The 27906-nt window shown below is 44.1% G+C and overlaps 1 protein-coding gene across 1 annotated transcript in view; it reads right to left on the reverse strand.

The window, feature by feature from the left end:
* Positions 1-27906, reverse strand: part of LOC130124314 (gastrula zinc finger protein XlCGF26.1-like) — a 41990-nt gene that overhangs the window by 8615 nt on the left and 5469 nt on the right. Inside the window, 1 exon segment of the mRNA XM_056293774.1 lies at positions 23027-23717. Within this exon segment, the coding sequence (XP_056149749.1) occupies positions 23027-23717 (691 nt within the window).

Here is a 27906-nt window from a genome sequence, read left to right on the forward strand (position 1 = left end):
TACCCTTTTTCCACAACTCTTCCAAAAACACAGATTTTCCCTTAAACTGGACACATCTATTATTCCACATTGGAACTGCATGGGGGCCCAAAGGAGTTGAATCAAGTGCAACTGGACTTGGTATAGCAGCAAGTCCTCAAAAAGGGCTTTAGTTTTCGAGATACCCCTACCCGAGTTAGAAAAAAACACAACCATGTTTTTTCATATCCCATAGGTGTCCCATTAATGAAATGGATGGTTGTGGAACTTTATTTCTGTGGGAAATAAGTTTTTTGGGCTATTCCCTAACCCTGACCCTAACCCTTTAGACCAGTGGTGCCCAACCCTGCTAACAAAGCCATAGATATGAGTGGCTCTTTTGTGTACCGATGTTTGGCCGCGCCCGTCGTTATCGGAGGTATTGATTTGCATTTGTTTAGCAGCGACGGTGGTTGGGGGTGTTAGTTTCGACTTCATTGTTCAGTGGTCATGAGAGTCGTTGGAGCCGTTAGTGGCCGACTGTTGTTCTTGGAGGCTAGGCTTCTTGAGTCTCCTGGGTAGAGATGAAAGGACGGCATTGTAAGTGGGAGATAGGTGGTGTCGCAGACCTCCTCCTCTGTTGAGGGATGGTTTTTCCAGTTTCGCATAGATGGCTTCCTTCACCCCTCTTTCAAACCATCTATCTTCCCTGCCAAAAATGTGTACGTTGCTGCCCTCGAAGGAGTGTGTCTTCTCCTTTAGGTGTACACAGTAAAAAAAAAACAACAACCTAATTTTACAGTATATGATTCTATTTTTTTACAGTAGTTTTCCTGTTTTTAAAAATAGTGTGCAAAACTGTAAAATTACAGACATTAACTCTAAGTCAACAATCCGCCTGTTATTTTAAGTATTATGACAGTTATGACAAACTACATTTATTTGTCGTTCATTTACAGAAAAATACTATATTAATTTTACATTATCTTTTCTGTTTTCTTAAATTACATACAAATTCACGTAAAATGACAGTAATTATCTGTAATTAAATATGTAGCCTGGTATATCAAAGTTTATGTCCATACTAACAATCTTAACACTTTTCTCTGTAATTTTAAGGTAAATCTTATTATTTTTATATTTGCATGTAATTATACATACAACCTGTGATTACATATGTAGCTTGTTATATAAACGTTTAAGTCCATACTAACAATCTAACGTTTTTCTGTGCAATTTTAAGGTAAATCTTATTAGTTTTAGATTTATGTGTACTTTTACATTAAAACTCTGTAATCAAATCGGTATACTTGTTGATGGGAAAAGCTTGAATGAACCTGATTGGTTGATGTGGCCGTCATCAAGAAAACTGGCCAATGATAATTGTGCGCGCCTTTTTTTGAAAATAACCGGTGAAGTACAAAATTTAATTCAGATACGTTGATATTTGGGAACACAAATCGGTCATTTACAACCTCGGGTATGTCTGTCGTCGGAAGCGACCGAAGTTGGACGCAGTTTTTCGCCCTCAAAAGTACGGACACGTCCTCAGTTTGAAGGGACTTAAAGAAACACCGGCAGGTGGAAGCTAAAGCTAGCGAATATAGCATGCCAAAAACACGACGGCTGTTAACGAAAACGGCAACATAGCTAACTTAACTAGCAAGACAAACAGTCGCCAAATTGTGCGTTTTTCGGGCTTCGCCGTCCGAAGTTGGGCACCGATCCGCTACGTTAGTCGGGTCCGGCGCTAGCGTCAGTCGGTCCACTAGTGGACTATCTGACCACTAATCGATTACCTGGATTATTACCTGGATTATTTTACATCTGCTCGCCATGTTTTTATTTTGACCGAATCCGAGTTGTGGGATTTCGACGGAGAAAAAAAATGGAGTATGGACACAGTTGAAGGGTGAGACGGATGTTTGGTCAGCTAGCTAACATTAGCTAAGTCAACTTCAGGGTTATAACTGTTCTCCTGCTGCTATGTCAGGTAAGGAAGCATTTCCCTCTTATTTGCTGTAAATTCATAACCAAACGCAATATTTGTGTTCATTCCTTAATTTACAGTGATGACGTTTTCAAACAGATTAGCTAGATAACCATTGAGTAACGTTAAATTAAGTAAAGTCACAGGTGACAACGTTAGTTAACTTGTGGGCCTGATGCGTGGTGTTAATATTAAATGTGGTTTAAACGAGAGGTTTGGTTTGGCTCTGTTTGCAGGCAGCGAGTCTTGTCATGTCACTAACGTTATGTTAGTAACCTTACAGCTGCCCCTCTCTCTCTCTCTCTCTCTCTCTCTCTCTCTCTCTCTCTCTCTCTCTCTCTCTCTCTCTCTCTCTCTCTCTCTCTCAGTCATTTGTGTGATTCGTGCAGATTCAATTAGTTTTTTGAAAGGGGTGTGTGTTTACACGGTAAAAGAATTAAAGCAGTGGCACAGCTCAGCCAGGAAAACAAGGTGTAAATGTCTAATACGTGAACATGATGTGAGCAGCAGAGCACACGTTACGTTACATCGTAACTGTCAGAAAATGGTGAAGAATGTTGATCACGGTTTCCCAAAGACCAAGGTGACGTCCTTAAGTGTCTGCCATGAACCGATGTCTGCCTTAAATTAATTAATTAAATGTACATTTTACTGTACATTAACACAACACTGGAAACTTTTGTGTGTATGTCCCCTGCCTATCCCACCCTTATAAGCTTGATTCGTGCAGATTCAATTAGTTTTTTGAAAAGGGTGTGTTTTACCAGCCAAAATGCAACTGCTTGATTAATGGATATTTCATTCACTTAACGAATACCTAGCAATACATCCAAGTTGGAATGAATCAACATTTATTTTAAGTTACATGTACCTATATATATACATACTATGTAAATTCACTGATACTTCTCGTTCTAATTCCAGAGATGCTCATCAAGGCAAGGTGATGATTGTCAGAGGGAAAGGTAAGTAATTTATATATACAGCCTATACTACAGGTCATTCTAAGACAATAAAAGATGTGAATGTTTTTTGAAGTTATTTACATAAATCATACTATTTGCCCCATTAAAAAATCCTGATCAGTCTAAGAGATTGAATGACTGTGCTTGCTTAGCATAACTACCATCCTCATCTCTCATTTGGTGTTGTTCAAGTAGTTGAGAAATTAGTAGAATAAAGATAAACATGACCTATCCTGTCTCTGTCCTCTCTGTCTTTGCAAAAGGGAAAATGCAGCATGAGTTCTCAGAAGTGCCCGGGGAGTTGCTGTGATGTATTGTGGGGTTGTTAGTTTCAACAACTTCACTGCAGGCCTTCACTTAACCTGCAGGTAATACCCTTTCCTCTTCTCACACACATCCAAACACATATTGACACATGAAATGATACATGTACTCAGTGGTTTGAAATATTTTCGATTTGATCTGAAGTTTGGTGTGTGTAGGGTAGGCAGATAACAACATGCGATTAAATATACAATTCTTAAAGTAAGTGCCTGTATTATACACAAATAGGGCTGCACAATATGGTAAAAATAAATCATATTGCAATTTTTTTGGACAGATAATACGATTGTGGGAATGATCATTTTTATATCCAAATTCTTGTGCCTCCGCCCTGGCGATAGCCAGGGCCGGGAGGCATTAAGTTTTCAGATTGTCCGTCTGTCCATATGTCCCATTCTTGTGAATGCAATATCTCGCCTTAAGGGACTTAAGGGATTTTGGAGGTCAAAGGTCAAAGTCACTGTGACCTCATGTCTTGTAGATGCGATATCTCAAAAATAGCTTCAGAAATGTTCTCCAAATTTGGCACAAACATTCACTTGGACTTGAGGGCTAACTGCCCAAAGGTCAAGGTCACTGTGACCCCCTAAATGAGTTTAAATGATATTCAACAATGGTTCAGTATTCTCTCATGCATGATAACACAGTTATTGTGTTTTGGAAAATCATTAATTGATGTTACTGACCTCAACACACCAAAAACAATGAGCACATAATCTGGATGTTTATAACAAACTAAAATCATATTAACAATAAGACATTAAAATCACTCACAATGGCATTACAATGCAACGCACATCACGTTTTAACTGACAACAGCATATTTTTCTCTGACATTTACTTATTGTAACTACATATATGAAGCAATATTCTCAATTTTGAAGAAAATATACACTACATTATTTAAAATAAATCATTCTTCACTACATATGTTATATGCATCTGGACACACATGAATGTCAACTTCAAAATAACATCTGCGCAGAGGCATAAAACCGCCTTGAGGTATTTCTAGTTATTGTCTTGTATTGTGATAGGCCATGTGCAATTTATTGCCACACACACACACACACTGATATCAACAGGTGACCACGCAGTTCACAACCATCAGGAGCAAAGGACACTTCAACATGTGGACCGGAGGAGTCAGGGATCGAACCATCTGATTGGACGACCACTCTACCCCCTGAGCCACAGCCGCCCTGATTCTTATTTTCATGCAGTTATATGCTAAGAAAAACTGCGTATGAATATTATATTCCATTTCTGTCAGGTCCCCTATATGGAGTAAATACCACAAAATACTACACACTGGACTTTGATATCAAACTGTTTTGAAGAGTTTTACATCAGCTCCCCCCTAAATTACACAGAAATACAGTATATGATAAGGCTTATGCTTGTCTTGGAGAGATGTTACAGAGATGTTATATTTGGCCTTATGCATGTGTGCTGTGTATGTGTAACTGCCTGTTTATTTCTGAAGATTTTTTACATTCTCATTTCCAATACTGGTAACTGCTAATGATGAGAAATTTGTTTATATTTTTTGTAGATCAAGCATTGGAACAAGGGTTACGGCAGAGAACAGGCACCCAACGGAGAGACAAGTCTACCATTAGTAAGTATCAACTGCAATATATAAGACAAGATATTAGTCAAAGTTATCCACTATCCCTTACATTATGATGGAGATCTGTAAGTGTAGACAAATCTTTAAAAGCCTTGGTGGAAAAGTCTAAATATTTTGCTCCAAGAGCTGGAAATACAGACAAGTCATCAGTTACAACTCACATGGGCCTCTCAATTGGCTGTCTTTTCACACGTGGCTTTTGCTACACTTCTGCCACGGAAGAATTGCAAATGTGTGTGGTGATTTGTGTGCGTGTGATTCTTTTTCACATTTACAATCGATACAGACACAACTCTCCGCACACATTTGTAAGTAGTTTTACTACAATAATAGAGCGCCGAAGTCACGCCCCTTCCGCTGTGCCCCATGGGACCTTATTTCAGAAAAGTTTTGTATGGCAGTCAATGGTGAGAGACAAATTATTTCTTGAGCCTGTTTGAATTGAGCCGTGAATCACACATATAATGTTTGTCAATTTAAAAGATAATTTCACTAGTAAAGAAAGTCGTAGCTTGTCGTAGATAGAGTAAAGAACCATGTAGTCATTAACAGCGACATGGCCGTTAGCTCGACACGTAATGAGGGAAAAGGTATTAAAAGAGATGAAAATGACTACAAGTCTGCTGTTGTTGAGAGCTCCAGCGCTGTGAAAGAAGAGTTAGTCAGTTAAGTCCGTGAGAGCTGCTTGTAGGACTGGCTTTCTGGGAATGTTGAACGAGACAACGCCACTTATCAGGCATGAAAATCTCTCACCTTTCGGCGAAATTCGCCGTTTTGAATCCAAAATAGGTGACCTACGTGAATCATGTAGATCCGATGAAAAAATATTTGGGGGGGGGGGGTGTATGGACCGGACATGGAGTTATACACGAGAGCGCAGAGCCATGGTGAGCTGGCCTATCGAATTCGCCTTTTTCATTGACAAAAATATTCCCCCTATGAGCGCGAGGGGCCTCGCGTCACCAGTCTTCTCTGGGAAGGTACCGCTACCCGATAAGTTCGTGAAGTGCTCGTGCAGCGAGTGCTTGTGTTGACCAAAGCGATTGATGGAGGAGCGCGCGGGGCTGAGCATTCCATGGGCTGAGGGAAGACGACTCTTTGGACTAACGTTAGCTGACTGATGCCTGCCTGACTGAATTTGGTGAGCATTTCAATCATTTCAATATTTTCTGATGTATAACGTTACTCAGGAGCTCTGTTGACATAGCCTAGTCCTACATTATTTCAGGTAGCTAATCTATCACTAGCTAGAGTTATAATAAAGAATCCACGTGTCATGGACGCATACGTTAGCTATATTCCACACAGACAGGTGGAGAGATTTGCGTCTTGTGGAAAATTGTTAGCTAGCTAGTTAGTAGGGTAACGTTAGCTAACGTTAGCTTACACCATATACGCAGCAGACTAGGTTGTATAGCTAACACTATCCCACAAAAAGAAACACGATGAACGTTAACTGTTGGCTAATTCTCAAAATTTCTAAAACCCATTTCAGGACGTGTGGATGGTGCGGTGGGAGGCTGAGGTAACGTTAACGCTAGCTAGCTAATGTTAGCTAGCTTTTTGTGTTCTAAGTTAGCTAACTCACATTGTAGAATCTGAGTCAACAAATTAGCTAATGTTACGTTAGCGAACGTTAACAATATCATAATTTCACTGTCCTATATGTATGTGTCACAGGACAGGCTTATTTCAAAGAACTGGACTGTAACTGTCGATTTATGAGTGGCGCAAGCCTGGGGGCTCTCTAGTGCCTGGCTGTTCCAGGATCACGCTAAAGCGCAGGCGAGCGTAGCGAAATACATCGTGTAAGTTTACATACACAGAATTATGTTGAGTAATGTTAGTCAGTGGAAGGGACGTAATGTTACTTATTAACCTACTATATTGTAACTGTAAATACCGGATACCTTTTAATCTGAAATCCAACTATGTATGTAGGCCTAATGTTGTGTGTAAAAAAAATTTCAATTTTACTCTGTGGGTTAGGGTAACGTTAGGCCTATAGTCTAAGTTACTTATCTGAACTTGTGAAACACTCGTTTACACATCTGATTTCAAGTGGACAGATATCTGTATAACATGTAACGTCAGATCCAAGTGTGAACAACCACCACTTATCAATTAAGCTGTAGAAGTTAACCCTACTAACGTTAACATTGTTTTTCCAGAATGAGTGTGTTAGGAGAGAAAGATGCTCTTTTTGTAAAACAAGTGGATGCAGGCATCAAATGCAGCTGGAATGGGTCGTGGCTTAAACTGGAAGGGAAAATAAGAGTGAAAGAACAAGAGCTCTCATTCCATCTGTCAGATGTCTTCCAGAAGATCAATAAACAAGGATTCGCACGGTGCATTCTCTGCCAAAAAGATATAAACTACACCCATACACATGTTGTTAGTATTCCTATCTTGCTTTGCCACTATTACCCTATATTAAAGCTACGCTCTTGCACATTTCATGAGAGAAGTTGTCAGTCTCGTTTCTTATATAGCATAATGTGAACATACTGTCTTGTAATTATGCTTGATTTTTCTCTCAAAGTGCACCAGATTGATGCATTTAAATATAAAATGTTCAAAATTTTCTATCGGGGGAGCATGCCCCCGGACCCCCCTAGAGGTTCGCATCCATCTCACCTTTTTCACCCCTGACCTGTTTTCATGCCTGCTTATGTGAGTCATGGCTGACCAAAAACATTTGAAAAAATTGATAGTAAGACCATCGGAGCCAGGAGATTTACCTATAGCCATTTTTCAGATAACATAATCCAATTCTTCTATAAGAACGTCTGAATCACACAAATCTTTGAAGGGTTTATCAATGCTACGCAGGTGACCTTTAACCTTGTCAAAAAACTGCAATGAACCAGAGATAGAAAACAAAGAGGAGTATAGTGACTTATAGAAATTAAATACCTAATTTGCTATATCCTTTGGCTCAAAGGATCCAGACCCATTAATAATAAGCTTATGTATTGTGTTTTTTACCTGTCTCAATTTTTGAAGTTGAAAGAAGTAAACCGAATGTCTTTCGCCTTCTTCCATCCACCTGGCCCGAGATCTCACATATGCTCCTTGGGCTTTTTTAATGTAAAGCCCATCTAAGCTAGACTGCAAAGCAAGGCTCTAACCAGAGTAGAAAAAGAAGTGGGAGGCCGCGTTGCACAACTGAGCAAGAAGATAAGTACATTAGAGTCTCTAGTTTGAGAAACAGACGCCTCACAGGTCCCCAACTGGCATCTTCATTAAATAGTACCTGTTAGAGCCTGTTTGTGCTGTCCTCTGAAGGGAGTAGTACACACCGGTGTAGGAAATCTTCAATTTCTTAGCAATTTCTCACATGGAATAGCCTTCATTTCTAAGAACAAGAATAGACTGTCGAGTTTCAGATGAAAGTTCTCTTTTTCTGGCCATTTTGAGCGTTTAATTGACCCCACAAATGTGATGCTCCAGAAACTCAATCTGCTCAAAGAAGTGCCCATCCAACCAATCCAACTTGTGGGAGCTGCTTCTGGAAGCGTGGGGTGCAATTTCTCCAGATTACCTCAACAAATTAACAGCTAGAATGCCAAAGGTCTGCAATGCTGTAATTGCTGCAAATGGAGGATTCTTTGACGAAAGCAAAGTTTGATGTAAAAAAAATCTTATTTCAAATACAAATCATTATTTCTAACCTTGTCAATGTCTTGACTCTATTTTCTATTCATTTCACAACATATGGTGGTGAATAAGTGTGACTTTTCATGGAAAACACGAAATTGTTTGGGTGATCCCAAACTTTTGAACGGTAGTGTACATGCAGATGTTCTTTAGCAATGTACATTCATACTCTCTGTTTTGTCTGCACAGATTTTTACTAAAGCCAATAGAGAGCTCCCGAATCTTGTACTTCAGAAATTCCCATTTGCAGCAGTTAGAGGAGAGTTGAGTGTCCTTTTTAATTTCAGAAATCAGTCTTCTAATATTGGCACAATATTCCTAATTTTTCAACAGATCATCATTAAGCTTCCTATAGCCTTTGGAGTTTAGAGGCTTCATGACTAGATTCAAAACTACCGAGACTAGACAATGGTCAGTTAAGGGGGCCTGTGCAATGGTAGAATTAAATGTAGCTCTCTTCACTGCCTCTGTACCAAGCCAAAAATCAATTCTCGACTTGCTGCTTGCATCAGATTTAATCCAAGCGAACTGTTTTACGTTGGAATATCAAGCAAATTGTGGTCAATGTTAAATTGTGAAATAGCTGGGTTGTAATGAAAATTAGCAAAATTGGATGGCCACCTATCAAGCCACTCATCAGGCGCTAAATTAAAGTCGTCACTTACCAACACAGTCAGTTGGGAAGGACGATTTCAATGCATCTATAACCTCTGTGATTTTCGAAAGGAGCTTACCGTTTTCTTTATAATTATTATACCCATATATAGTGACTAAAATAAATTGTCTATATCCACCACTACAGCCAACCAGTGTCCATTAGTATCAGCCATATGTGTGACAACTTCACCAGGAAAATTATTAAAAGATTGCAACTCCTCCAGAACGGTTGGAACCATGGCTGAATAATATAGAGTCACGCCACTGGTTAGACCAGAAAGTGGCGTCAGCAACGCAAGAGTGAGTCTCTTGAAGAAAGAAACAGTTAAACATTTGCCCTTTACAGAACAGAAATAAGGTTTGTCTTTTAACATCGTCTTTTAAATCCCGGGTATTTAAGGAACAAAAAGAAATGCGAGTATTCAACAATAACATTTAACAACTCTACTGAACGAAAGTAGATATAACAACAAATGGATTGTCGAGTATTGAGTGGAAAAAAAGCAGAAAGAGCGAATGAAACACCCAAAACAATTAATTAGTGACATCTGATTGTGGTGGGGAGTGCTTCATTGGTAGGTTGAGTGGTTGTGAATGCAGCTCCAGGCCTGACTCCTCCCTCAGCCAATCTCCTCATCAGGGCCAGGTTATCTAAGCCACCTGTGACCACCTGTGCAATCCTTTTTCTGCCTTCTCTCTTCCTCGTTGTGGCAGGTGTCTGGTAGTTGGTGCTGCAGTTCCTGAACGTCTAGCGTGGAACCGCTAGTGTTTGCTGCCACTGTTGTGCTGGTTATCAGGAGTGTTTCCTGGTGTCAAGGTTCCCTGCTGGAGGTGGTTCTGCTGCTGTTTTGCCTTAGTTTCTTTTGATTACTAACTGGGTTGACCCTTCTCTAGTTTGGGTTTTTGTTGTTGACCTATTTGACTTATTTTGTCAGTTATTCCCCTCCGCGGTCGGAGTGTCATCTTGTGGGAGGCTAGGCACTTGTGGTGAGGTCCCTGCATGTGTGTGTGTGTGTGTGTGTGTGTGTGTGTGTGAGTGAGTAGGAGCACCGGGACACGTGTGACGAGTTCACCAGTTTGCTGTGCTGCACTGAAGGTGAGTATTGGTAGCACCCCTGGGCACTCCTCAGTTAGTTTGCCTTCTACAGTTGGTCTCAGCCTAGCTTTCTAGTTTGGTTACCATTATTTCTGTAGGTTGGGCATTTTTTTTGGTATTTTGAAGTAGTTCTTTTACATTTTCTTAATTGTATTAAAAGATCATTTTTACAAATTATTTGTAATAAAGATTCAATGGCTTCATGTTGGTTTTAATTTTTTTTCTTGATTTCCTTAGCAGCTCCAATTCCGGTCCTTGTTTTGATTAATTAAACAAAGTATTTTTTTAACCACGTCTCTGTCCTTTTTCAGTAGCGAATCTGTTTGCCTGGCTAAGCTTCAAGTCCTTAATTCTGATTTTAAAGAGAAATAGTATTTCCTGGGGTGCAATTCCCCAGGTGGCGTTGTCGGCCCTTTTCTTCGTCTTAGCCCTCCGCCACATAATGTAATTCTGACTATCTCATAACGTACAGTGGGTGTATTTCATACTCTAAACCTGCGTCCTCCCATGAAGGCGAAGGGGCTTCAGGTGTGTCTCCAGAACTCGTTTCTCTCAATGCACATGACGAGCAGAATGACGAAATGGCGCCTTGGCGATGATTATCATGAATTGTCCCCATGACTCTTATTTAAGCTGTGATCCTGCAACCTTCAATGTAGGCAAAGGGCCCCCTGAAGTATGCAGTCTTATTGGCCTGTCTTGCCTTCTCGATCTGGGGCCAGAGAAGTTGTCTCTCCATCAAGTCCTCGCGGGTCAGATCTTCTGCGAAACGCACTCCAGCCTCCTTACACACCGGAGAGTATTTACTGCGTTTCCAAATCTCATCCCTCACATTGCGCATGGCGAACAAAATAATAATTTGGCGATGTTTGCCATCTTCTTTCCTTCCGACACGATGCACCACAACTGCAACCTCCAACTTCGAATCCATGTCAGGAGCAATGCTTTTCAGTAGCTGGATTGTCTCTGCTCTGATGTTTTCCATCCTTTAATCCTCAGACACCACCTTCGCTTGTATCTTGCTCCCTCGCGTTCGTTTTTACCTCAGCATTCTCTTTCCGAAACTGGTCGATGTCATTTTCCATCACCTTGATTTTTTTTTTTCTTACATTCGGCGAGGTCTTCCGAGTTGATTTGCATGATCTTTGTTCGGCTTGCTATCATGGTGCTGTTGCGTTTCAGCTGGTCCTTAATCTCCACCAACTGGTCATCCACTCTCGTATCTAAGGCTTTTATGGTTTCCAAGATGGCTTTATTGGAGACCTCACTTACCTCTTCCTCTGACTTTTTCTTTTCTCCGCGTTCTTTTGGCTGAGTATTTGGTGGAGAGTTTTGTTCCCGTTCCCTCTTGCTGCTGTTAGCGTTCGGATCTACCTCCATGCAGTCGTGTCCTATGTTTTCAAGTAGATTGGCGGGAGCTGTAGAACTCGAGGTGCGACCCTCAACAGGTTTTTTTGAATTTGGCATTTTGAAATCCAGCCGTTTGATGTCGATACAATCGTCTGTTTTATAACTTTGGGCTATAAGGAAGCGGAGCTACGAAAAGTTTCGCTGCTGAGCCCGCCATCCAGAAGAACAACAACGTCAGAGCGAGGGCTGCGCCGGTGCGTTATTGTGACGCCCACCGCGTTTCTTGGCACTCTGCCTCTGATTGGCCAGTACTCGTTACCTCCGTTGGTTGGGGCGGGGCGGGCCTGGATGCTATGCAAGGCGTGTCTTGCCAAGAAAAGCCGTGGGATCCATAATAACGCTGCGCCGGAAGGGACGATCCCGACACTTCCGCGGGCTCATTTGGGCTTATTCTTTTTCTCATTCCCTCATCAGACAAACCACTGCCGGGATCCACTAACCTGTATCAAGAGCCACTCGCCATGTCGTAACCCACTGTCATAACAGCCGAACGGTGCCGTCTGGTATATAAAGGGCTACAAAGCAACACGAAACGCAGCCAGGGTGCAGTGACTGAAAGTTCAAGTATTTGCTCATCACTTAGAGGTTGTAACGTTTTAATGACCCGACCCCTTTTCGCACTACTTTTTTTTTTATTGAATTTTAGCAAAATGTATTATTTTTGGACAAAATGTAGCGAGAACACCGTGTGTGGAATATCAGAAGCCATGGTAACAGGCAACATTCTATTGTGAAAGAGAAGCTAATTGGACATGGAGGCTTCGTTATACTGTGTTCTGCTTTGTTTGAGAGACTATGGCAGGCCGTTTCATTTATTCATTTTAAGGCACTAGTCACTAAAAAATTAGACTATAGTAATTATTTTTAAACAGTAGTTCCTACTTTGACTGGCACTAGACGCTATTGTAAATTCACTACTTGCAAAAGAAAAAAAAATCATAGCAGTTACAAAAGGTTGAAAACAGCTCACCTCAGAAATGAGTAGAGAGAAAAACAGACACCCCTAGTTCACTACACTGCCATTTCCCCTCCTTGCCGCTAGATGGCGGATTGCTCTTGGGTGTTATAGAATAGCATTTCCAGCACACACGGGAAGAATAGATCCCCCTGTCGCTAAATTAACACCAGCTCAACGTGTGTGTGTGTGTGTATGGGGGGGGGGGGTTCCCGGCTATAACTATGAGCTGGATTTAGTCAAGGAGAAACCGCTGCAGGTGATCGATCAGAATCACGCAGATGTCTTCAGTTTTTCCGTCTTTATTGCCACCTCTACAAACACAATCCTTGTACAACAGTCTGATGACTCTGTTTCTGCGTAAATGAACATAATAAATCAGCGACCTTTATAAAATTATGAGGCACATGCAGAAAACGTAACCTACATTGCTTTCACAAAGGTATGAATTTACACTGTACAAGGCAATACAACTGGTAAACACAGCAGATAAATAATGTGGCTATGTATCAAACAGGCATATCTGAGGCGGAAACAACAAATTCCCTCTTTAACAGTGGTTGAATGCCAATCAGCGGTGCAACACCCCCCTCTATTGGCCAGTAGTATGCAGCACGATTGAACTGAAAGGCACCAATTCCGGTGGCTAAAGTAGCTGCTGCGCTACACACGCTGTACATCCATCCATCCATTATCCAAACCGCTTATCCTGCTGTCAGGGTCGCGGGGTTGCTGGAGCCTATCCCAGCAGTCATTGGGGGTATGCGAGGAGACACTGGACAGACCGCCAGGCCAACGGAAACCAAACAATATCCTAACGGTATATCTAATATTGTATTTAGAAATCACGTCAGGACACAGCGCTGTCGCTCGACACAACCTCTCCGTGGCATTCTTTATTTAGACTGACACAGCATCAAAGGCAGACCCGATCAAACAACCCAGAGCCCGCAGGCATAACCAATCGATCCCAGCACAATAGAACAGCACCAAATCAAATGCAGCACTGTCGATGTGTGCATACATAACATTCCCCCCCCCCCCGGCAGGATTTCAAACATGAAAGGTTGACACAAAGTCCTCTAGGTGGCCAGGGCGTAAACGTGTGCGAACAGGTCGCGGGGCGGCCTGAGGCTGGTCAGGCCGAGGTGGGGAGGGAGATGGCAGGGGAAGCTGAGGCCCAGAAATGTCTGGGGCCCGTGTAGGAGCTGCATGAAGCCCCGGGGCGTCTCGCCATGCTGAGGGAATGGCTATGGTTGTGTCACCAGCTGTGTGTGGCGGAGCTGACACCTTCCGTAGACGACTGGAGTGCCACCGAGTGCCATCGCTGAGGAGGTAAGTGGCTGGGCCCAGCTGACGGGTGACTTGGAGAGGAGAGGACCAGTATGAAGCCATTTTATTGTCCCTGTGGGGCCTGCGGACCCTGACCCAGTCTGACACATTGATGTCTGGCACCCTGGTTCGTTTTGACTGGTCAAACCGTTGCTTCATCCGCGTCTGCTGACGAGTGACTGAGGCTCTGACCCCAGAGGGAGGTGCCTGAGGTGTGGAGGGGCGGAGCCTGTCAAGGGGCATGCACAGTTCCCGGCCTAGCATGAGAGAGGCTGGGGAGACGCCTGTGGTCGAGTGCTGTGTGGCCCGATAGTGCAGCAGAGTGTGACGGATGGCCTGCGTGAAAGAGCACCCTTGGGCCATGTGTGCTCTGAGGCCGTTCTTCAGTGACTGGTGAAAACGTTCAACGCCGCCATTGGCCTGGGGGTGGTAGTACGCAGTGCGTATATGACGGATGCCCTTGCTGTCGAGATAAGCAGTGAACTCAGCAGAGACCAGCTGAGGGCCGTTGTCAGTGGTGATGGCCTTTGGGAGGCCCCAGCGAGAGAAAAGAGAGTCCAGGAAGTCGATGATGATCTGTGAGGTCACAGTGCCGGAAGTGGTGAGTTCAGGCCATTTTGAGTGTAGATCGTAGGCGACCACCATGAAGCGTTGGTGGTGGGGAACTCCATGGATCTCACCACAAATGTCCAACTGCAGGTGTTCCCAGGGCTGAGAGGGCCAGGCGAGAGGTTGCAGGGGTGGGGGAGCCTGGTGGCCAGTCTTGCCACTCACAAGGCAGGCAGAACAGTCCTTCACCAGAGCCTCAATATCTCTGTCTATCCCCGGCCACCACACCAGGTCTCGGCAGCGCTGTTTCAGTTTCACAATGCCCAGGTGGCCTTCATGCGCCGTATTCAAAACACGTGCACGGAGAGCAGCTGGGACCACTGTGCAAAACCCACGTGCCACGCAGGTGTCGTTCCAGCAGGAGAGCTCCTGTCTGACTCGGGCGAACACAGCCAGCTCCTCTGGGACCTTGTGAGGCCAGCCGTTCTGGATGTAGGTGCGGAGCTGGGAGAGGACAGGGTCCTGTTCGGAGGCTGCCCTCAGCTCCTGCAGAGAGACAGTGGCCTGGAGGGGTGTGTGTAGCATTTGGACAATGTCCTTTTCCACACAGTCAGTGTCCGTCTGTGGAGCTGGGGTGGAGACAGAGCGAGAGAGCAGGTCGGCGACAACATTGTCTCTGCCTGGGGTGAACTGCAGGCTGAAGTTGTACTGGCGGAGGCGGTCAGACCAGCGGTGCAGCCTCAGGGGTTTGTGGCCTGTCCCAGATGTGGACAGCAGCGCTGTCAGGGCCTGGTGATCTGTCCTGAGGGTGAAGGAGCGGCCATAGAGGTAGAGGTGCCACCTTTCACAAGCCCAGATACAGGCTAACGCCTCACGCTCACCCACGGAGTACCGCTGCTCGGTCAGGTTGAGGGCACGGGAGGCGAAGGCAATGGGCTTCTCCACACCGTTCTGGGTTTGAGACAGCACGGCCCCTATCGCTGTGGCTGATGCGTCACAGGTCACAAAGGTGGAGCTGGAGATGTCGAAGTGAGCCAACACTGGTGGTGAAGTCAGTTGAGTCTTAAGATCACGCACAGCGTCACTGCATGCCTTTGACCACACCCATGGCTCGTCCTTACGCAGCAGCTGGCGCAGGGGGGCTGTGGTCGCAGAGTACTGGGGAAGAAACCTCAGGTAGTAACTTGTCATACCCAGGAAGGAGGCGACCTGGGCGGCCGAGCTGGGCTCAGGGATGGCCTGAATGGCGTCCACGTTGGATTGTAGTGGAGTTACACCGCTCGCTGACAGCCGGAACCCAACGAAGTCGATGGCTGGTACAGAGAGGACACATTTCTCAGCACTGAGAGTTAGCTTGTGCTTGGACAGGGCTGCGAAAACCATGTTAAGGCGCTTTTCGTGGATTTCACTGGTGGGCCCGTGTACCACTATATCGTCCAGATAAATGGCCACGCCCAGTATGCCAGCCAGCACGGAGACCATGATTTTCTGGAAGCAGCTAGGGGCGGAGCTGAGACCGAAAGGCATCCTGGTGTAGCGAAACACTCCTGCATGTGTCACAAAGGCTGTGAGGTTTCGGCTGCTGGGGTGGAGGGGCACCTGTAAGTACCCCTGTCTGAGGTCGAGCTTGGAGAACACCTCAGAGCCATAGAACTGAGCAGTGAGTTCTTCTGAGGTGGGCAGTGGATACTTATCAGGGACCACTGCCTTATTTACTGCACGTAGATCGACGCAGACACGCAGGCCCCCCGACTTCTTCTTAGCCACCACGAGGTTTGAGACCCAAGGTGACGCGTCCACCGGTTCAATGATGCCAGCTTCCAGCAGTTGTTGCAGCTCGGCGGAGACCCCATCACGGAGAGCCAACGGGATGCGGCGCAGTGGTTGGATGACAGATTTCACAGCAGGGTTGAGGAGAGGTTGATGGGTGAAGGCAGAGAGGCAGCCCAGCCCCATAAACAGCGATGGCCACTTCTGCTGCCAAGGTGTGGCGACAGTCAGGATTGCTGCCCCCCTTGTGTCTAAGAGGGAAAACCCCAGAGCGGAGAACAGGTCCAGGCCCATCAGGTTGGCCCCACGGCGTGCCACATGAAAAACTGCATTGGGCACCAGCTTGGTTCCATAGCGGACAGTCAGTTGGAGAGAGCCAACCAGATCGATTTTGGAGTCACCATACCCACAGAGGACAGCTGAGGGTGCGGACAGTGGCAGTGAACCGAAAAATTGACTGTAGGTATCAACATTCAGGAGAGACACACTTGCACCGGTGTCCAACAGCAGGGGGATGCACACATCATTAATGTTGACTGTGCATGATTTGAATGACACTGGCCCAGAGCTCACCTTGTGAATGACGGCGGTTGAAGACTGGGGGGTGTGGCCCTCTGACCCAGCCGGGGAAGATCGACAGATGTTGGCAAAGTGATTGTGCTTACCGCAGCTACGGCATGTCTGGCCACGGGCAGGGCAGTTCTGAGCCCTTGAAACATGAGACCGAGACCCACAGTTACCACAGGACTGTTGAGGGCGGGGCCGAGAACGCCGTCGTTGCAGTTGCAAGACGTCCCCAGTGGAGTCGGCGCCCGCCTCGCTCTGGCTGGGTTGCGTCCCGAGGGGCAGCCGTGAGTAGAGGGAGGAGTCGTTGGCAGCTTGACTGGAGGTAGCCACTTGCTGTGTATTTAGCATAGCAGCATACTCAGCTGCTCCCTCAACCTGTAGTGCGATGGTAATTGCTCTGGACAGCAGCAGATCATCTTTTTCCAGCAGGAGAGTCTCACGCACCTTTGCGTTGTTGGTGTGTTCGATTAGCTGGTCGCGAACCATCTCGTCCTGAAGCGCGCCAAACTTGCATGAGCTAGCTAGCCCTCGCAAATTAGCTACGTACTGCCGCACAGACTCACCAGGCAGTTGGTGTCGCTGACGGAATATAAATCGCCGAAGGAGGGCACTCTGTGGAGCAGCGAAATGGGTGCTCATAAGTCCCACAGCATCGGCAAAGCTTGTGACGTTCCCCAGAGTCCCGAGCACACGATGACCCTCTGCTCCCAAGCAGTGAAGCAACAGAGCCGTCTTCCTAGCCTGGCTCACGTCGTCGAGCCCTGAGGCGATGATGTAATTTTCAAAACTATGTAGCCAGCGAGTCCATGGTACCGGAGGCTCGCCAGGTAATGCCAGGAAGGGGGCAGGTGGTGGGAGAGAGATATCAGCCATCCTCGTCGCCAATATTGTATTTAGAAATCACGTCAGGGCACAGCGCTGTCGCTCGACACAACCTCTCCGTGGCATTCTTTATTTAGACTGACACAGCATCAAAGGCAGACCCGATCAAACAACCCAGAGCCCGCAGGCATCACCAATCGATCCCAGCACAATAGAACAGCACCAAATCAAATGCAGCACTGTCGATGTGTGCATACATAACAATACCCATTTACAGTTAGTAACTGTGAGCAACATCCATCCATTATCAAGCTGGTATCACATCTTTTCGTGTCATGTAGTCGCGAATGAATTAATCTATAGATTCGTGCTGGTTAGCACGAAACACAACTGTATTTTCAGTTGGAAGGCTGTTTTGTGTCTGCACCACGTTTTTTTTTTTTTTTTTTGTCAATCGGAACTCGGGAGCGCAGGAGCCGTATAGGCTTTAGGGTTAGGGCCGGAGAGGATCCGTCGCATATCGACTGTGGATTTTAAAGACGTCTTTAACATTTAACATTTCATTAACATTGTGTTAATGTGCAAAGCCTGTGTGCTATTCAAGGCTTTGATTCATTCCCAAATGGTAATAATGGAAATGGTCATGTTAGGTGCAGGAAAATAACTGTAGTTTCTGGTGACCATTCCACTGCTGTCGACAATCCATTATCTGCATACTGACTAAGGTCTGTCACTGGTCTGCTTCATGTCAGTAGTCGCAAACGGCCCATGTCAAATCTTTTTGTAATACACGTGTGAAAAAGATAATCGTTGTAAATCATATTGGCCTCACGCATACGATATAGATAGCGATTGTACAGAAAACGGCTTGTGTTGTGTTGCAACAGGTGTCTGAAATTCAGATTTGACCAGAAATGTAAAGCGGCTTGAGTGGCTGTTGCAGCGAGAGAAGCGCTATATAAAATGCAGCTTGATTAATTGATTGATTGACTTGTCAACACAAAAACACGAAAGTGTCCTTGATACCTCAACAATATGACAGGCTAATGTTACGCCCATCCATTTTCATTATTTCTCCTTTGAGAAATTGCAAAACAATACATCGTTGTCCTGAGACCAAACCCCGTTCTCCTAAAGGGATACCAGGGCCTGATTTCAGGCACTGGCACCATCATGACAAAGTACCTCAGTGGTACCTTACTGTTATCAGGCTCCATTAGATAAAAATAAAAGTATGCTTTTCCCTATAGCGCAGCAACCTTAGGCTCTCAGTAGGTTTTTAAACCTCAGTGAGGGGGCGTCCAGGTAGCGTAGCGGTCTATTCCGTTACCTACCAACACGGGGGTCGGCGGTTCGAATCCCTATGTTACCTCCGGCCTGGTTAGGCGTCTCTACAGACAGAATCGCCGTGTCTGCGGGTGGGAAGCTGGATGTGAAGAGTGGGGTAATTGGCCAAAGTACAATTGGGGAGAAAAAGGCAAGAAAATAATTTAAAAAAAACCCTGTGAGAGCTGGCCACGTCTACTTCTATTCCTCGTTTGTGAGCGGAGCGGGTCTCTCACCCTGGACCTCCGTCGCCAATGATGGCACCTTCTTGCAGTGGCTGGTGTGTGTCCAGCTGACTCTCCCCTCCACCTTCACTGCTGTAGGTGTGGTCAAGAGCACTTGGTGGGACCCCGCCCACGGGCCTTTTCCGATGTTTTGGCTTCTGTTTGTGCAGCTGACCCTCTGTTGGCTGTGGAAATGCCGATCTCACCTGCATGTGAAGAGGACCCAGCATTTTGTTTAACTGCACACCATAATTAAGCATTATATCCTTGATGAGGTCTGAGCTGAGGACCTGCTTTTACGGGGGAAGAGCTATTGCAGTGTCCATGGTCTGCCTGTGAGGAGTTTAAAAGGCGACACACCTGTTGCAGCTCTCCCTCTTGCTCTCATGGCCATCGACACTAATGGCAGTGCCTTTATCCATGCGATTCCTTCTCATCACAACATTTGAGCAGTTTATTTTTTATTGTCCCGTTTTCTCTCTCAACTACTCCACCACTCTGTGGATGATAGGCACAATGTTGCCTAAGATTGATACCCAAAAATGTTGAAAGTTGTTTAAAAGCACTATTTACAAAAAGTGTCCAGTGATCACTGCTGATCTTCCGTGGTATTCCCCATCTGGGAATAATCTCTTACTAGCACCTCTGCTACTGTGGCGGCATCTGCCTTTCCTGTAGGGAAAACTTCAAAACACTTACAAAACATCAGCAATCACGAGACAATATGTCTTTCCCTCACATGGTGTTAGTTCAATGAAATCCATCCATCTGGTCAAATGGTTGGTCAGGGTGAGGGTGGCTTGAGGCTTGTGTGATTTGCCCTCTTGCAGCATTATTTTTCAAACAAAAACATTTTGAAAAACAATTTTAGGAATAAATTGTGAAGCCTCTCGTCAAACAGTGTTTGTTTACTACCTCCACCCCCCCTTTTTTTTTTGAAACATGGTCCTTCCCATGTGCCAATTTTACATAAAAAGGAAGAAAAGACTTAGGCAGGCAAGGATGTCTGTCTTCAGACAGCCATACCTTATTTACATATGTGCACTTAGCCCTTTTCTTCTTTTTTTCTCTCTGTCTCTTGTCATAAAACCTTCTCCTTCCACAGTCTGTATGAATGTTCTGTCTGTGGTAGTCCAAGTCTGTTTTAGTTGAGTGGGAGCTCAAGTAAACCTCTGTCTACATCATATTGTCAGTTGGTTGTAGTCTATGGTCATGTGTAATAGATAATATGTCGATATATGTACAGTGGCTTGCCAGGCCCTAATTGTACATCCTGACCTGGGATGTAGTCACAGATCCACTATTAACAATGGCCCGTCATCCCTAAAAATGTCATTAATTGCTTCTTAGTGAAAGGTTTTCGAAATTTGAGGATGGCTTCCATTCATTTATTTCTATTTTAAGAGATCTTGTGCCCTGGAAAGGTGACTTGTTTCCTAGACAAATTGCAATTTACTCAAACTGGCCTTGTGGCAGCAGATCCCATCAATATATATACAGTGGCTTGCCATGCCCTAATTGTACATCCTGACCTGGGATGGTTAACCCTGTGATGGACTGGCGGACTATCCAGGGTGTCTCCCCGCCTGCCGCCCAATCACTGCTGGGATAGGCTCCAGCATCCCGCTACCCCAATTGGGATAAGTGGCTTGGATAATGGAAATAGACCTGGGATGTTTGATAGTTTAGTGACTTTAATTCCTTCCCCTGTCACCATCTTATGTAACAACTGGCAACGGTGTTGTATATAATTATTTTACTGCAATGCCTGATGCTGCTACAGTGTTAATATATCTACCACTCAAGGATGCTGAGGATTAACAAAATATGGAGGGACAATGATTTCCCTTTACATTGTATTTTTGTTTTTGTTTTTTTCCCCCACCCGTTACTTCCAATAAATATTATTGCAGATTGCAGATATATGTTTATAAATATATAATTGCAGATATGTTTTTCAATATAATTCTATAGTTATTCTTTGTCTCCTTTGCTGGCCACGTTTTGTATTTCTGTCCTTTGTCTTGGGGTAGAATGGAACAGAGCAGATCAGAGTTGTGCTATATGGCCATTCTAAAAAGTTCTGTCAATCTTCCTTACCTGTAGAGGGCACTCTCTCCGCTCCGGGATGTAACCTGCGATATAAGTAAAAAACAGTTCAGTAAAAACGTTATGGTCACGTCAACCCAGTGTTGCCATTAATTATTAAATCATCACTACAATAAGGACATAAATTGTTTAGGCCTAAAGATTTTTTACGCCGAGTCACGTGACCTCAGACACTAAAGGGGAAAAAAGACGCAGCGAAAACTTGACGCATCTTTGACAGATTTTGGTTTGATTACTCAACCACAAACAGAAAACTGAAATAAAATATAATATCCAACTAAGATCCTTTTTATTAGTCAGGCTATACAAAAACCTCCTGCCTGCATTTACAGCATATAGGCTCTATTACTGCAGGAACATTTGAGTAAATTAAGTTTACAGTGAGGGCTGATTCAATAATCCCATTCCTAAATTCGGTTTCTCTAAAAAGCCCTTCGGTTAAGATAAATAAAAGAAAATAAAGGATTCGATTAATTGCATTATTTTTTGTTAGAATCACCTTAACAACACTCCAAATAATTTTGGCTTTAAACATGGAAATGTGATTGCCCATTGAGAACTATAGAGCCTTTCTGGGTCCTTGCAAAGCAAACCCAAACCCCAAGTTCTCTACTACATTTGCAGCCCCACAAGACTGATGATGAAAGGAAGGAAAAAACAAAACAGATGAGACCTTCGTGCAAATGAAGGCAATTAGATTTAGATCAGACCTCTTTGGGAGAGAGCATTTCAAAATGAGGCTGAACTTGGCTTCTTATTCAACAGCTTCTTACTCGTATGTTCCATTCCACCTTGAAGGTGACGTTATGTGGCCTATAGGAAGCTCTGTTTAGTCATTTTTCAAAGACTATTCTTTAAGGAATACAGTAAACATCTTCAGTCAAAAGAAGAATTGAAATGGGCTGACTGTCCAGTTTGCATTTTTGTATGGAACGTATTTCAGAATGTGGAAAATCTCTATTTAAAGACTGAGAGTAACAAAACGTGGCATGAATAGTTAAATGATCAAATAACATGATTGCACCTTCTGTTTACTTACCAAGGTTCTACCTACTACCAAAATCCTGAATTTTAAGAAATTTTGTTGTAGCATTTCTTTATTAGGACACATAGCATGTGTGATTACATAGTCATAATAAAATGTGATTGCACTTTCTGCTTAATTACTATGGTTCTTCCTCCTTAATATCAAAAAGTATCAACAATCTGACACTATGGTGTCACACTCTGTATAAGTCTGTATCGCCATGACTCCAATGAAATGGAGCTGTGAGGCATGATTACAGTCTTAAGTTCGTTGGTATAAAAATGCCCTTCAGTATAAAAGTATTGATCTTATTGTTGCACAGTCGTTTTGAAACACATTGACAAAATGATTATAAAGAGTACCATGTCTTGTTTGTGCAGTTACACCCCAATAATGATTTAATGTAACCCCCTGACCCATGGTGTGATTTAAAATGATTATAAATAATTAGGATGAATAGTCAACTTCTTTTTACAGTGACCTGTGAGGCCTCTCACCTGTGTGGATCATGACATGTTGTTTGAGATGACATTTTGAGCCGAACCCATTTCCACAATTGCAGCACCTAAATGGCTTCTCCCATGTATATGAGTCATTCCGTGCCGTAGTAAATCTGGCTTCCGGGCAAACGTTTTCCCGCATGTGGTGCAACTGAATGGCTTCTCCCCTGTATGAGTCCTTACGTGCATTTGAAAACTAGACTTCTGGGTAAACATTTTCCCGCATGTGGTGCAACTGAATGGCTTCTCCCCTGTGTGAGTCCTTTTGTGCGTTTGAAAATTTGACTTCTGGGTAAACGTTTTCCCGCATGTGGTGCACCTGAATGGCTTCTCTCCTGTATGAGTCCTCATATGCTCTTGCAAATGTGACTTCCGGGAAAACATTTTCCCGCACGTGGTGCATCTAAATGGCTTCTCCCCTGTATGAGTCCTTACGTGCGTTTGAAAATTAGACTTCTGGGTAAACATTTTCCCGCACGTGGTGCATCTAAATGGCTTCTCCCCTGTATGAGTCCTTACGTGCTTTTGAAAATTTGACTTCTGGGTAAACGTTTTCCCGCATGTGGTGCATCTGAATGGCTTCTCCCCTGTATGAGTCCTTACGTGCCTTTGTAAATTTGACTTGTGGGTAAGCATTTTCCCGCACGTGGTGCATCTGACTGGCTTCTCCCCTGAATGAGTCCTCACGTGCCTTAGTAAATGTGACTTATGGGTAAAAGTTTTCCCGCACATGGTGCATCTTAATGGCTTCTCCCTTGCATGAGTCCTTTTATGCCTTTCCATGTTGTACTTACAGGTAAAATCTCTCCCACAAGTGGTGCATTTGAAAGGCTTTTCCCCTGTGTGAAATGTTGTGTGAATTTTGAAAATTTCCAAATTATAAAGCACTTTCCCACAAATCTTGCATTTGTTGTATGGCTTTTTGTGAGGTTCCAGTGTTGCTTTCTGAGTTGAACCCGCTTCCTCACTGTTTTGGCGACTGCTAGTATGGTCAGCTTCACTCTTAGCTACATGACAGCAGTCAGAGAGGGTATGGTCGTCACTTGTTGGTTCTGATATTAAAAAGTTGTCTTCTTTGACATCCATTTGTATCAGTTCAAATGAGGTGACAGCTAGGGGCTCTGTGTCTCCCTCTTTCTTGGTTTGGTAGATTTCTGAGGGCAGAGGCGGATCTTTACCATCATCATTTCCATCACAAAGAGGGGTAAATATGGGCTCAGCCGTATCAGCTACCTCCTGCAATGGAAGTTGGTCTTTGGCATCCAGTTGTATCACTTCAAGTGAGGTGACAGCTAGGGGCTCTGTGTCTCCTTCTGTCTTGGTTTGGTAGATTTCTGAGGGCAGAGGTGGATCTTTACCGTCATCATTTCCATCACAAAGAGGGGTAAATATGGACTCAGCGGTATCAGCTACCTCCTGCAATGGAAGTTGCTCTTCCTGTGGACTGATCCAGAGTTCCTGTTGTTCCTCCTTGGCCAGACTGGGGCTCCTTTCCTGCTCGCCATGCTGCTGATCAGATAACTGTACAAAGCCTGGATAGAGGGAAAATAAAAATCAGTGCTGTTATTTGCATCTACAAAGGTAGTTTAAAGTTTGGTCGTAGTAGCACACCCTGCTTACGTATCTTAGGTAAACCATAGAGCAGTGGTGCCCAACTCTGCTCCTGGAGAGCTACCCTCCTGCCTGTTTTCACTCCAACCCTGATTTAACACATCTGATTCAATTAATGAAGGTCTTGGTCAGTAGGTAATTAGTAGAATCAGGTGTGTTAAATTAGGGTTGGAATGAAAAACGACAGGATGGTGGTTTTCCAGGAGCAGGGTTGGGCTCTACTGCCATACAGACTAGGTGTAGCTTCCCTATATTGACAGAATTTTTACCACAGATTATACCCAGGGGAAGGTATACCTAATATGTATAGTTAACCTAAGATACATAAATAGGATGTACCATTACGGCAAATTGTTTGTATGATTAACTCAGTGACCTATAACATCTCTAAGTTTCTTGCAACTATTCTTAACTTGTTGGTAGGCAGTAATGAACATCAATTTTGTCAAGACACTTAAGCCACGCTAGAAGATTCCAAGTAGGGAGACTTTAATGGAAGAATGGAAGGGAAAATACCATAAAAGTATGAAGAATGCCGATCAAAAGTTTTAAAAAAAATCTCTGGATGGTGCAAACACTGTTTACTCACAACAGACATGTGGACATCTAGAGCCACAGAGGCTTATTTAACTGCCTCATGCCATGTCATTGATGAGAACTGGCAAATGCAAGCCTGTGCCCTGGAAACCTGTAGTTTTGCAGGAAAACACAGCGCTGACAACATTTGCACAGAATCAAAACGAATCACTGATGAACGGGGCATAACTGACAAAGTTCAGGCTGTAGTCACAGATAATGGAGCCAACATGGTTGCTGCAGTGCGCAAAGCAAGTTGGGTGCATTATCCATGTTGTGCACACAATTTTAATTTAGTGGTAAAAGATTATTAAGGCTCTTCCTGATCTACTTAACATCCAGCAGAGATGCAGTGCTATAGTAGCTTTCTTTCACCCTGCACAAGAACAGCAGAGAAGCTCAAAGAAATTCAGAACAAAAACCGATAGTCAGTTGAAACAAGGTGGAACTCTGTGTTCTATATGTTCCAGAGACTCTGTGAGCAGAAGGAAGCTATTACAAGAGTCCTCTGTCTTCTTGGAGAGAGCTCAATGTGCTTACGTGAGAAAGACTTGTTCATGATCAGTCTCTCCATTGTTATTTTCTTGAAAGAGTTTGAACAACATGTAAAACTTATTTCTTCTACGAACAAAAAGGTTGTAAAAACGTTTAATGTATGTATGTCTTTTAATATCTTTATGTAATGGAATGTAGCCCTGGCTCTTTTACTTATGTGCGTTCTATATACTGTCCTCTGTATGCGAAATCAATTGTATCAATAAAGATTTGTTAAAAGAAAGAGAGAGAAGAAGAACCCATTCACAGAGATCTGTGTTAATTCCCGTAGCAAATAAACAATGACATCAAATTGAAAGAAGGAATGCAAGAAAGTTTTGATTATGGATGGCACACACGATTTTACGAACCTATTCTGTGTAACGTGATCCTGGGCTTCAACACCATGTCCAGCAGTCTCCTCTGTCGATCTCCCTCGTCCTCATACTCCGCTATCGTCCTCTCGAAAGCTCCTAATATCTCCTCAGCTGCTGCAGTTAGTCGCTCGGTGACGAACGATCTTAAAAGATTTGTTCTGGACATGGTAAACTCAACGGGGAAGTAAAACCAGTTGAACTCCAGCGGCACAATGTCGCGTAACTGATTTTCTATCGGCAGATGGCTGGTTTTCTATCTTCTACTTGTCTGTGAAAGTTCTCATTCATCCAGGTCATGGTTATCCAAAGGAATTGAATCAAGTGCAACTGGACTTGGTATATGTCCGTGAAGACGTTTCACCTCTCATCCAAGACGCTTCATCAGTTCGTGCCTTTCTGGCTAGACCAAGCTAGTCTGACTGGCTGGTGATGAAACTGAGATATTTGTCCTCTTTGGAGTCGTTATCAGAGGTATTGATATGCGTGGTTCTTTTGTGTTGCAGAGTTGTGATGACGCCCAGTTTGTGTTCCAGGGAGTGGTGTGAGTCGAAAAGTAGATATTGGTCTGTGTGTGTAGGTTTCCTGTAAGCCTACACACACAGACCAACATATACTTTCTGATGACCGCGTCATCAGAACTCTGCAACACAGAGCTGACAATGTGCCCAGCAGCACTCAGACCCAACGGGAAGAACACAAACACCTGAGGGGAGCTTTAAAAACCTGCGGCTATCTCAGTTGGACCTTTGTGAAAAATGCAACACGTTCCTAAAAGACCAACCGGGTGAGCGACGAGGAGAAAAGGAACAGAAGGAATAGCACAGTCATCCTGTATGTTTCTGGTGTCTCCGAGAAACTCAGGAGAATTTTTAACAAACACCGCATCCCGGTATACTTCAAACCCAGCAACACACTCCGACAAAGACTGGTTCATCTCAAAGACCGTGTACCACACACCCAGAAAAGCAATCTGGTGTATGCTGTACAATGCACTGAGGATTGCACTGACCTATACATAGGAGAAACCAAACAACCACTACACAAACGGATGGCCCAACACAGAAGACCAAACTCCTCAGGAAAAGACTCAGCAGTCTATCTACACCTAAAGGAGAAGACACACTCCTCCGAGGACAGCAACGCACACATTTTGGACAGGGAAGGTAGATGCTTTGAAAGAGGGGCGAAGGAAGCCATCTATGCGAAACTGGAAAAACCATCCCTCAACAGAGGAGGAGGTCTGCGACACCACCTATCTCCCACTTACAATGCCTTCCTTTCATCTCTACCCAGGAGACTCAAGAAGCCTAGCCTCCAAGAACAACAGTCGGTCATTAACGGCTCCAACGACTCGTGACCACTGAATGGAGCCCTAACGAAGTCGAAACTAACAACCCCAACGACCGTTGCTGCTTAACATCTGATCACAAAGAGCCACGCATATCAATACCCCTGATAACGACGGGCGTTACTAACATCGTATCACAAAGCCATGCATAACAGTAGCTCTGATAACGACGGGCGTTGCTAACATCGTATCACAAAGAGCCATGCATATCAATACCCATGATAACGACGGGCGTTGCTAACATCGTATCACAAAGAGCCATGGACATCAATAGCTCTGATAACGACTCCAAAGAAGATACATATCTGAGTCTCATCACCAGCCAGTCAGACTAGCTTGGTCTAGTCAGAAAGGCACGAACTGATGAAGCCTCTTGGATGAGAAGCGAAACGTCTTCACGGATATATACCATGTCCAGTTGCACTTGATTCAGTTCCTTTGGATATCTTCTACTTGAAGTTTAAAACCGGTTGACATTAATCACAAAAAGTGCACTACCGCCACCTGTTGACATAAAGTGTGAACAAGTGATCCTTTTCTTTTTCTTTTTTTTTAAAATACCTTTATTACACGAAAAAATCTGGCC

Source organism: Lampris incognitus, chromosome 14 (assembly GCF_029633865.1).
Source record: "Lampris incognitus isolate fLamInc1 chromosome 14, fLamInc1.hap2, whole genome shotgun sequence".
Classification (NCBI taxonomy): Eukaryota; Metazoa; Chordata; class Actinopteri; order Lampriformes; family Lampridae; genus Lampris; species Lampris incognitus.